The sequence below is a fragment of the Corvus brachyrhynchos genome, unplaced genomic scaffold (assembly GCF_000691975.1).
Source record: "Corvus brachyrhynchos isolate BGI_N302 unplaced genomic scaffold, ASM69197v1 scaffold191, whole genome shotgun sequence".
NCBI lineage: Eukaryota > Metazoa > Chordata > Aves > Passeriformes > Corvidae > Corvus > Corvus brachyrhynchos.
Genome location: NW_008236487.1, coordinates 179,601 through 190,212, shown reverse-complemented (window position 1 = coordinate 190,212; position 10,612 = coordinate 179,601). Strand labels below are relative to the sequence as shown.

The following is a 10,612-nucleotide window of genomic DNA, read 5'->3' as shown; positions in this document are numbered from 1 at the left end:
GGGGTGCGAGGGCACCAGTGCTGTCTCCAGCCGCTCCCGTGGCATGTTAAGACGCATGCTGGGCTGCATTCCACTCTCGGGCCCCAGGGCAGAGTTGTGCTGGTACGTTTGAAGCCTGTTGTGAATTGACACCTAGTTTAGAAACAGCCAAAGAAGCATTAAATGTTACAAGACTTTTCCCATCTGCTGCTACTGGCTGCCCTGAACCCCAGCCACCGGACAACCTTACATGCATTCAACCCTCCCTCCCTCAAAAAACAAAATAGGTACGGCCCTGGCCGCACAGTCACCCTCAACTGCCCCATTGTCCCCATCTAGCCTAAATGCCCCGTCCTTTCCATCACGTCAAAGGCAGCAGAGCCGGCATTCCCAAATGCAGTGCAACTTTGATTATCCAAACAGCACAGGGAGCACGAATCGACTCTAGGAGTGGTGGTGTCTGTGAATTCTCATGGTAATGAACAGACCTCGAGGTCATGCCTTTGTTCCCACCAGCAAAAAGGAGAGGGGGACCAGACCGCAAGGTTTCAGGTAATCGAGGCTGTAGTTTCAGCAAAATGACAGCAGCTGAGTCTGAGATAGAGAGCGACAGAGAAACTCAAGCCTTTCCCAGCTCCCTGCCTTTCTGAGTAGGAAGGTACACCACGTGACTGGCTAATCTCTTTACAAAGGAAAAAGCAGAAACCTGACATAGCCTAGCAAAAGGCAGCTCTCTCTGATCCATTTGATGGTTTGTCAGTGAAAGGAAATGATTTTCAAAAAAACAAAAATAAAAGAAACAAAAAATGCCCATCTAGCCCATACAATGATTAAAGAAATTCATGATGAAATGGCAGCAGATTAGATAATCTCAGAGAAATGGAAATGCTCCTCTGCTGGCAGAGTAATACTTGGTCAGCTGAAAGCAGGTAGGGAAGCAGGAGGTCATCAGGGTTTCCACAGTGAGGTACTGATAATGGAATCAAATAAGGGAGCTCACTGAGACCAGTCTGAAAAGGAGGAGCTGGCCTGGACTGGAGGTTCCTAGCAGGGGAAGCGCAGCAGGGAAATAATGCTTCCCAAATGATGGATGAAGTTATAGTTCCTCCTGGCAAGGACATGGGCTGATGGAGACCCCAAACCAGAGCTATGTTGCTGGCTCAAAACAGAATGTCAGTCAAGTGACAAGCCCTGGGTAGGAAACAAGTGCTTACAGGTTGGCGTGGCACTTCCAGCCAGGCAGGGGCACAGGTGGGACAGTGGGGCTGCCCTGATGGTCTGACAGGGTTTGCAGCAACACCAGCAACTGGAAAGGAGGAGCTGTGGAGTGACCAAGCCTCCCACCATGCTGGAACAAGGATGAGCTGTCTGTCCCTATCCAGGCATGGAGGTTGCTCAGACTCACTGCACAGCAGGATATAATATTGTGTCAATATTTATTTAGGTGGTGGAACATCTCATAGGAAAAACTGGTTGCTGGGCCATGAAGTGCCAATGATATTAGGATACATGGAAGCCATTCTACACAAGGAAACGCTTCTCCCAACAGGAATAGGAAACTGGCTGGCAGAGGCACCTTTCCCAGGAAGGGGGCATCTGCAGGGAAATAGGGTGCTCTCCAGGGAAAAGAAGCTGCACCCACTCTCCACAGACAATCTGAATTCTTCAAGTAAATACATGCTGACAAGAGGGGAAAGAACTACCCTGGAAAAGGGCAAGTTCAGAAGAATGGAGATATTCCAGACAGAGAGAGAGAGTAGGAAGTAGTAGATAAGATTTTCAGTGTGAAGATTGCATTTTCCTGTTTCCTCACAGGCAGTGGGAATATGGGTGTCTACGAAGAAACAGGCAACCCACTGGATGCTAGACATTCCTGCAAAGATAGATGTACACAGGACAGCCAAGCTCCCTACCTAAGAAGGTGAAGCTCTAAGGAAATCTGGTGTACAAAGGCCATGCTTAATCCCCTTCAGGGGGATGGAGAGACAGAGCTGCAGAGATTGTGCAGGAAAGCTGGGCTGAGGGGAATTTGCATGTGATGCTGCATGGAGTTAGCATGTCAGGGAAGTCCTTAGTGGGGTTCTCAGTCTCCCCAGAAGCAGTGGGGTGGGTTAGTCTACAGCGTTTGGAGCTTGGTCCATGAAGGATGTTACAGTTATAAAAACGGATTGAAAATGCTTTGAAGTTTAGTTTGGATTTGAAAGTTGTATTACCCGTCCTAGCAGTAACTTTTAATTGTATCTCTGGAAATTGGTAAAATTGTCAGTCTGGCTGGGGAGGCATTGATTAAAACCTGAGAAAAGAAACAACAGAGAATGTGAGAAGAGCTGAAGTGAGGGAGAGTTACTTACCTCAGCTGCTCTGCACTCTACTTACCTCCACTGTGCTGTCCGAGACCTTCTCCCCCAAATCCTTCTTGCCTTTGAAACAAAACAAAAGATCTCACTCATGAGGTCTGCCCCTCTAGTCAAGAGCTGGACCTCATACTGTGGACTGGAGAGTTAAAGGGAGAGGTGCAAGGCCGATCCAGACCCTCTTGCAACCTGATAGCTGCTTAATGGGGTAGGTTTTACCAGTTCAGGGAAGAAAAGTGGGCCAAGTTCTTCAGAAGTTACCCATGCTCTACCAGTAACACCTCTTTACCAGATGTTACAGCTACAGACTGGGTAATGAGACTTCAGGGGTTTTTCTAGGGTATTTGAAGAAATGTATATGCTCTCATATTTCCTCTATTTGGCCAAGGCTAAAGGATACGAAATTGAACACTTCTTTTTGCAGGTTTTCTCACAGGAATCAGTGAGAACACATTTGTAAAGGCAGCACTGCTTGACCAAGAGAAGCTGGGTGTTGGGCGCCCTCTTACCTGTTGGAGAGCCTTGCTTAGACTGCAGTTCCATCTGGGCTCCGTTGGTCCTTAAGGAGAGAGTCTTTGTGCCTTGCTGTTTCTCCAGTTCCCCTGCAAAACAGACACATGGAAATAATTGAGGAGATGGATGGAGGGAAGGTCACCAGCATATTGAAGGGGCAAAATGGGAAGTCAGCAAGGAGAATTAATGCAAGAAAATCACGAGTGTCAAGAAGGGAGAGAGGAACAGCCAAGGAAGAACAGAAACTGCAGAGGATTTGACATGTGGAGAAAGGTATCGCCATACAACGTTCTACGTATGACCTACATTTATACAGGATTGGCTAGTGCTTCACTGATGGGGACCACTGGAGCTGAGCTACTTTGGCTCATTGGTTTGTACATGGAAAGGCCATCAAAGGCTACATGGACATCTTCTCTAACACAGACTGCTCATCCTCTGGACATTCCTGGAGTGAAGGACAACCCTGTTAAAGGTACCAGATCTATCCCAGCTATCTACAGATCATATTTGCATAGTCAAAGGGGTATAGGGCAGAGAAGAATCTTCTGGGTGTGACAGGCTAAGCTTCCCTATTCCAGGCCACTGTATCACACTCCATGTTTCATAAGCATCAGAAGTAGTTAAGTCCTTCCATTTCTCCTGCTGGCCAGTGGCCACAGAGCCCAACAGCTTTTTCATCCTATCAGTGAACCCAGGACAATCCTGTGCAACTTGTGTTGCTCATCCTCTTTGCCCCTGCTCCTGAAGAACCTTTCCTTTACCCTTTCTCCCTTGTAGTCACATGCAGTGTGATGGCATTGGAGTGTGAATTTATGAGAGACCCTTACATTCAATTCGTATTTGTTCCAGTTCTGTCACTTCTGCTATTGACTCTTTCAGGTCTTCCACAAACTTCTGCATTTCCTCAGCACCCAGAGCACAGAAGTGAAGTACCTGTTTCTTCTCTGAGCCTGAGACTGGAGTCACCAGTGTAATGCCATGGGGGTAATCTGAAAAAAGATGTGTCAACAAAATAAAGAGGTGCTAGGCATTCTTGATGGAGTAGTTGGTTGTTTCGGTACGTCTGAAGGACAGAGAGTTTTCAGCATGAGTTCAATGCAACTGCACACCCAGAGTTTGTCACACTGCAAACTGCGGGAGCCTGCAGCACTGCAGCCCTTGAAGAGAGCAGAAGGACCAAGCTGCAGCAGCAAGGCAAGTGTCACCAGCACCACAGTGCTGCCAAAAGCAGGGAACTCTAGCTCTTAGTTACTGCTAGTGCAACACCAGCCCTGGGAACCTGAGCACAGAGGCAGGACTGTAAAGCTTGTCTCAATGTGCGGAAGAGTAAACAGTGTTTATGAGGCCAAGAACACTTTTTCTCTTGTGAGAGATGCAGCAGGAGAGGTTGTCTTCTGGAGCCAAAGCCAGAACAGCCATTGCATCCACAGTGTCAAGAGTTCTCCCCAGCCTCTCCTTTCATCTGCAGAGAACACAGGAGGAGTGTTGGCCCAGCATGGGTGGGGAGCTCATTGCACTGTGCAGAGAGAATACTAAAGGGAAAGATGCGGGTTTGTAGGTCTCTGCTTAGTACTCTCCACAGGCAAAACACACAGGAATGTAAAGGAAAGGACATGCCAAGAGAGGAAAATATAACAGCAAAAGGCCTTACATTTTAAAGATCAGGCTGTGTGCATGGAGGTGGTGATTGGAGATTCAGCCAACAGAATCAGGAGAACACAAGAGTGCAGAGAACTTGCCACACTTTAGACTGGACTTCCTCTAACACTTGCTCTATGGCTGGTGGTTTCAATCCCTTTCTTCCTTTCCTTTCACATTCCTCTAAATTTAATTTCTGCCTTCCCCTTTCATGCTTTCACTTCTTCCCCATTGCTCCTGCATCTGCCTGCCTTCCGTGGGCAGCCTTCCTTTATCATCCTTTCCCAAGCAAGCCAAGGCCTAACCTGTTATTTTCAGCCAGATCTCAGCTCCCCCTGTTTGCGTGCCAAGCCCTTTTCCCACCCTGTGTCTCTCTCCTCTGTTCAGATCACAAGCTCTTTGGGACATCTGCTTTACTGTCTCTGCAGGGGATACACAACAGGGTGCCTTTGCCAGAAGATCTTTGGGCACTCTCAGGATAGTCATGCTACCCCTAAAAGCTGATTCCAGCTCTGATGGTGGCTCCTGGGGATGCTCAGGTATGAATGACCCTATAGTTCCCACAGGGATGTGGGAGTCTCTTCGTGCTGCAGAGGAGGGTGTTGGGGGAGTGACTCATGCTGCCAATGGAGTAGAGGAGGGAAGGAAAACACTTTACAGCCTCAGCGCTGCTACATTTTGCCTGCCTTGCAGCATGTTCTTCATGTGCTCACAAAGCCCCAGGGGCATCAGCCATGCTTGCCGGGGACTGCTGTGCTGCCCCTCTGCCAGTGCCAGCAGGAAGCCTGCCTGTTTCTGGAACTCCTCCACAGCACAACCAGCCCCAATCATGACACATCGTGGCTCTATTCCCAGACCATCAAGGTCAGGCTGACTAGGGCTGGCCTCCCGCCATGCTTTGGTGGGTGCTGATCCAAGGGCTCTGCCTCTGCCTTGGGAAGCTCTCAGCACAGCATGGCACTGTGCGGGGAGGGGGCAGCAGCACCTGAGCCTCTGTCAGCATCAAAGGCAGTGTGTTACAGTGGGGATTACTGTAACACGCGTGCCAAACAAGGAGGCCGTGGAAAAGAAATATATATGGACCGCTTCGTGACAGGTGTTTCAGGGAGATGTTTATTTCCCCTGCAGCCGCTCGGCCGGGCTGTGCCGAGGGGCTGAGGCCGTCCCGGCCCGAAGGCCCTTCCCGCGCAGGGAGCACAGAGCAGCCAATGGGAGCGGGGCTGAGCAGGGGCTGGGAAACCCCGTGCCGCCCTCAGCGCCCCCCGCCCGGGGCTCCGCGGCGGGGAGAGGGACCCCGACAGCAGTGGTGGGGGTTGTGACTTTGGGCGTGAGGGGAGAGGGGCTAAAGCTGGCAGCAGCAGTTCTGTCAACAAGATTCTGCACCTAGAGTTGGCTTCTGAGAGCTCTGTAGGATGTATATTGGGATTGATTCCCCCAGTCTTCACCACTGGCGTTGTTCCTGAAACCATGACAAGCCAGATCCTTCAGTGAGGCCCTTCTGCAGGTGCTCAGACCTAGGAGAAGTACCAGGAGCTTCTTGTCATCACACTGTACCTAAAGAGTGATCTCCTTGGCACCAAGCCTCAGTTTTCTCTCCTGCACTTTTAACCGTGGTAGAATCTCTCCTAATGCAAACTCCCACAGCCCCCTCCCTCCTTCCCCTTCTCCCTGCCAAACCCCTGCAGGCAGCCAAGGAGCACTGGACTTACACTCATTCTCAAAGAGATGGAACTGCATCCCTAGCAGGCCGACTGACTTGCAAAATGTGTACGTTGAGGAGCTTTTCTTCTTCGGGCAAAGCTTGAGGATCTGTTGGAGGGAGAGAAGCATTGTTGGTGCTGGAGAACAGTGGGGCAAGAACGATGCAAACTGCTCAAAGCAAAAAAAAGCTTTCTGCAAGCTCTGCTAAGTGTACATGGGAGCAGTGTTTGGTGAATGACCTGCTCTTTGCCCAGAGAGCTGCCTGGAATGCTGCACTTGTAACAACACTTTTGGAATCCTGTAGGCATCGCCCTGGGCCCACTCAGCTCTCTCCCAGAGCTGCTGGGTTTTTGATTACAACATTTCTGACTTTGAAAGAGTAATTCTCTTCACCAAGGAACGGATCAAAAGGCAAAGGGAAGCCTGTCATAAATACCTTAGAGCTGAGAGCCAGAGCAGATGTGAATGCTGTGCTGCCCTCACACCTCAGCACTAGATATTATGGATCTGGTTTCTCCCATGGAGTAGAGGGATTGCAAGGAGCAGAGCCTCTCCCCAGGTTCACGACTGCACAAATGGGTGCAGAAGAATAGGTGGGTAAAACTCTCTTACCCTCTCCTTCTACAAAAGGGTTTGGGTTTAGCCTTGCATCTGCAGGCAGAAACCAGAGTTTCACTTTACCATTAAATTCAGCGAACTTTCATTTTGTTTGGCCTCCTTCCAGCCTCAGTGTAACTCTGCTCTCCTTTACTTGCCTAATGCCATCACTGGGGCAGGACACTTTCAAAAATACTCTACGCATTTGGGGGTCTGGTAAGTGCTACCTAGTCTGCTACAGCCTTTTCCACGTTAGAAGGCAGTGATTTTAAGGTGTGTGGCAGGAAAGATTTAAAGTGCATGAGAGGGCTCTGTCTACTATAGTACAAACAGACAAAGAAATGAACCTCCCTTTCATGAAATGAACCTCCCTGCTGGCAAAGGCATGGGAGAGAGCAATGACATTGCTTGGATGGCTGTGGGATGTGACAGTTTGTTTTTTCAGGGGTTACTGGAGTTTTAGATTCAGTAGGTTTTTAACAGTGAAGGATCCAGAGCAGTGTCTTACAATGTTGAACTGGGAGCTAGTCTGTCCTTAGAACAGGGGGGAAATGGATGTTAAGGACTGGTTTTAGGTTTCCTTACAGAAACTAGGGTGGGTGTTTTTACTGCAGTGCCTAATTGCAAAGCACACTCACCACCAGCAGGTCATTGAAGAGGAAAACTTCCCTTTGGTGAGCTGCCTGCTTCTGCACTTTGTTCACATCAGTCACTTCGTACAGGCGGCTGCAGCAGACCAGCCGGCGGTGGGGCACCGACAGGACCTGCAGAGAGCACACAAGGGCATGCAGCAGCTGAAGGAGGGGCCACTCTGGGTCTCCCCCACCCTCAGACTGCACAACCCTGCCCAGGGACACAATTCCACCCTCTCTGCCCGCACAAATCACCTCCTCACCACCACTCCTTACCATCAATTCTCCTGCTGGTGCAGTAACAGAGAAAGCCTTTGTGATCCGGGTAAATCAGAGGGCAGGCTAAAGGCAACCTTCTTGCTCACACAACCTACCTCTGGCTCCCAATCCTTGGGTCACTGCTCATCTGCAGGTTTCCTGGGCTCTGAGAAATCATTCTGCTTTATTTTGGGTACACAGTATGTATGTTTTTGCATTACAGATTGATTACTGCCAAAGAAGCTGGCTGTGCATTTGGGGATCTCTTAACCCCAGCAATTTTTAGGGACCTCATTAGAGACAGATGGATAAAATTGCTTTCTATCACTTTGCCATTCACTTCCTACACCCTTAAAAGGCCTGAAAGTTTAAAACACTGCAGAGCTATCAGTTGAGCACTGGCAGGCAGGACCTGCAGTAAAATTCTTGGGCAAACAATTACTGCACTAGATACTGTAAACTCTGGCCAAGGAGATCCCTCAAAATTAGAAAAGAATGAGATAGCAGGGAATAAAGAGTTTGGAGAAAAAGGAGTAAATTTATAAAGGCAAGCAAGGAAAGTATTACGTAAGAGAAGAAAGGCATAGAGGAAAAATACAGAAAAGAGGGCAGGGAGGGAAGTGGGGGACAGAGGGGCTGAGTGGGTGCCAGCAGGGTTATGGGTGCTCACCGTTTTCATTCCAACTATGGACTTCTCCACTTTGGTGACATAAGTCACGTGGTCCTCATTAGATTTTAGCTCTTTCTGCTGGATCCTCTCATAGATCCCCACCACCAGCTCCCGAGGGATGTCAGCACCATCGTCCACCCCTGCCAAACACAGAAAATGTTGGGCAGGCCAGTCAGAGAGAAAAGAAAAGGGAAGAACCAGTGGTCCCTGGCAGGTCACTACTGCCTCTGCACTGTGCAGTGCTGGGAAGGCTGAAGGGGAACAGCAGTGTTTCACTTTAGGCTGTCTCCTTTCTTTCTCTAATGCATCTAATGCACCAGCAGGAGAGACTGACATCTCTAAGGCCAATGCAGTTGATTTCATCATTCATTATTCCATTGCTCTGCATGGTGGCTCATTTCCATGTGTTCCCTAAGGTTTTATAGCCACAATTTCACATTCATATATCTTGGGCCACTCAGCAACCCCTGCATTGATTTTGTATCATCAGAAGTGCTAGATATGGAGATGGCCTGTGAGGGGATTCAGCAGCTCTTCCTGCCAATGCAAGCATCACCTCTCCTTGTCTGCTTGGTAATCGCCACCATTTTCATTCTGTGCTGTCTCCTAGGAGTAATACTTTCCTGCAATTCTGTCTGTGATATCTCTGCCTTGACCCTGCCCCTTTTCTCTTCTACATCTCCTTAGATAATTCTCCAGATTTTGCTGCCTGACCCTTCAGAGACTGGCACAAAATATTTCTTTCACCCTTCCCTGAACCAAACACTGCAAACCAAGCTGCCAGTCCTTCCTCCAAACTGAATTCCTCCAGTCATTTTATACCAATTTTCTCTGCATTCCCTCCAGCTCCCTGGTCTGAGATGTCCTATCCTGAGTGATGCAGGTGGGGAACTGCTGAGGAATGGAGAGGCATTGAGATGTCCTGGCTCCCTTACCCACATCCTTGCAACTGTATCCTGAATAACATTTCCAACACAGGCTGCTGAAGCTGCTGGCCTGGGCATTGGCCTGCAGGTGAGTCTGGATTGAGCTGTCTCCCCTTGTCTGTGATGGGGTGACACTCACTCACTCTTATGAGTTGTGGTGTGTTGCACACTGGGGGTGAGTAACCTTCATTCTGGTTTAATTCATTGTGGTGTGAACTGACAGATTTTAAGGCAACTCTAAGTATAAGTTAACATAAAAAAAAACCCCTCTTTTGTTAGTGCTATCAATTGTAGTACTAAAGGGGATGATGGCAGGTAGCAGCCCCATTCAGTATCCGTGGAATTAACATGAAAGAGTGCCTCAGTGTCACATTATACCAGTCTGAAGTAGGTGACAAACTGTGGAAGGTGTGGGAGGCTGAGATGACGCTTTCTGTACAGCAATCAGGACAAAGAAAAAAGTCAAAGGAACCCAGAGAAGTACAAAATCTTCAAAAAAGACAGGAATTTACGCTGGGAAAACTTTGAGGGAGCTTTATCTGAATTGCAGATGTGCAGTAAGAGAAACTTGGAAAATGGCCGACCTAGGATGACCTAGGAGTGAATATGGCTGGGAAATTAGACAATAATTTGTCTAGACATGATGTCAAAAAGTCCAAACCATACTCAGCTGCATTACTATATCTGAAAATAAGGACGAGGCAGTAGCTCTGTATATGAGTATGTTGTGACCACATCTGAAAAAGTGCTTTTAACAACCTATTACCGGGATGGAAAGGACCGACCTTGAAAATAGAAGAAAATTGATTTGGGGAACTGATGTATCAGAAATTGCAAAGAGGTAATGTATGCATGAACTCTGTCACACCTACAGTTACTACAAGTAATTGCAGGCAATTAAGAAGGGGAAGATTTATCCTGAATAGAAGGAAAATGTGTTCATATATTCAAAGCAGCAAGTAGGGCTTGTTTAGCACAATCCAGCAGGGTCTAAGAAGGATGGAGCTGAACAACAGGAAAATGTAATACAATGGACTGTTTCCAAGCAATGAGATATTTTAAAAGATGAAGCCATCTCTCAAAGGAAAATGGTTGGTTTCTGAGAAGGCTGGACAGCTTCCTGCAGAAAACAAAGCTAATTAGAATTTCCCTTCCCCAGCACCCTAGAAGGCACCTCAAAGGGCCTTCCATGTCTGGCGCACAGGCAAGCAGCAGCAGACCTGGAGAAAGGCGGTTCCACTAGGTGTTTCCTGCCTTCATCTAGGCAGAATTTGGAACAGCAAGACGGAAAAAAAAAAAAAATCAAGGCAGGACCCTCACCCCTCACATTGGGAGAGAGAT

The 10,612-nt window shown here is 48.3% G+C and overlaps 1 protein-coding gene and 1 long non-coding RNA gene across 5 annotated transcripts in view; one reads left to right on the top strand and one right to left on the bottom strand.

Moving 5' to 3' along the window:
• Nucleotides 1-10,612, bottom strand: part of IQSEC3 (IQ motif and Sec7 domain 3) — a 33,144-nt gene continuing 22,532 nt past the window's right edge. Inside the window, exons 6-13 of one of the 3 annotated variants that reach the window (XM_017726207.1) lie at nt 8,346-8,485; nt 7,424-7,549; nt 6,197-6,296; nt 3,677-3,838; nt 2,843-2,935; nt 2,356-2,399; nt 2,193-2,272; nt 31-115 (exon numbers count right to left, since the gene is read on the bottom strand). In XM_017726207.1, the coding sequence (XP_017581696.1) occupies nt 2,198-2,272; nt 2,356-2,399; nt 2,843-2,935; nt 3,677-3,838; nt 6,197-6,296; nt 7,424-7,549; nt 8,346-8,485 (740 nt within the window). In that variant the 3' untranslated portion in view covers nt 31-115; nt 2,193-2,197. Of the gene's footprint in view, nt 133-2,192; nt 2,273-2,355; nt 2,400-2,842; nt 2,936-3,676; nt 3,839-6,196; nt 6,297-7,423; nt 7,550-8,345; nt 8,486-10,612 lie in introns of all 3 variants that reach the window. The other 2 variants (XM_008643976.2, XM_017726208.1) reach the window with 2 other exon arrangements.
• LOC108444689 overlaps nt 2,901-10,612 on the top strand; it is a 15,186-nt gene continuing 7,474 nt past the window's right edge. Inside the window, exons 1-4 of one of the 2 annotated variants that reach the window (XR_001859320.1) lie at nt 2,901-3,321; nt 3,729-5,026; nt 9,192-9,359; nt 10,431-10,573. This is a non-coding gene — a long non-coding RNA (uncharacterized LOC108444689). Of the gene's footprint in view, nt 3,322-3,728; nt 5,027-9,191; nt 9,360-10,430; nt 10,574-10,612 lie in introns of those variants that run through there. The other variant, XR_001859321.1, reaches the window with a different exon arrangement.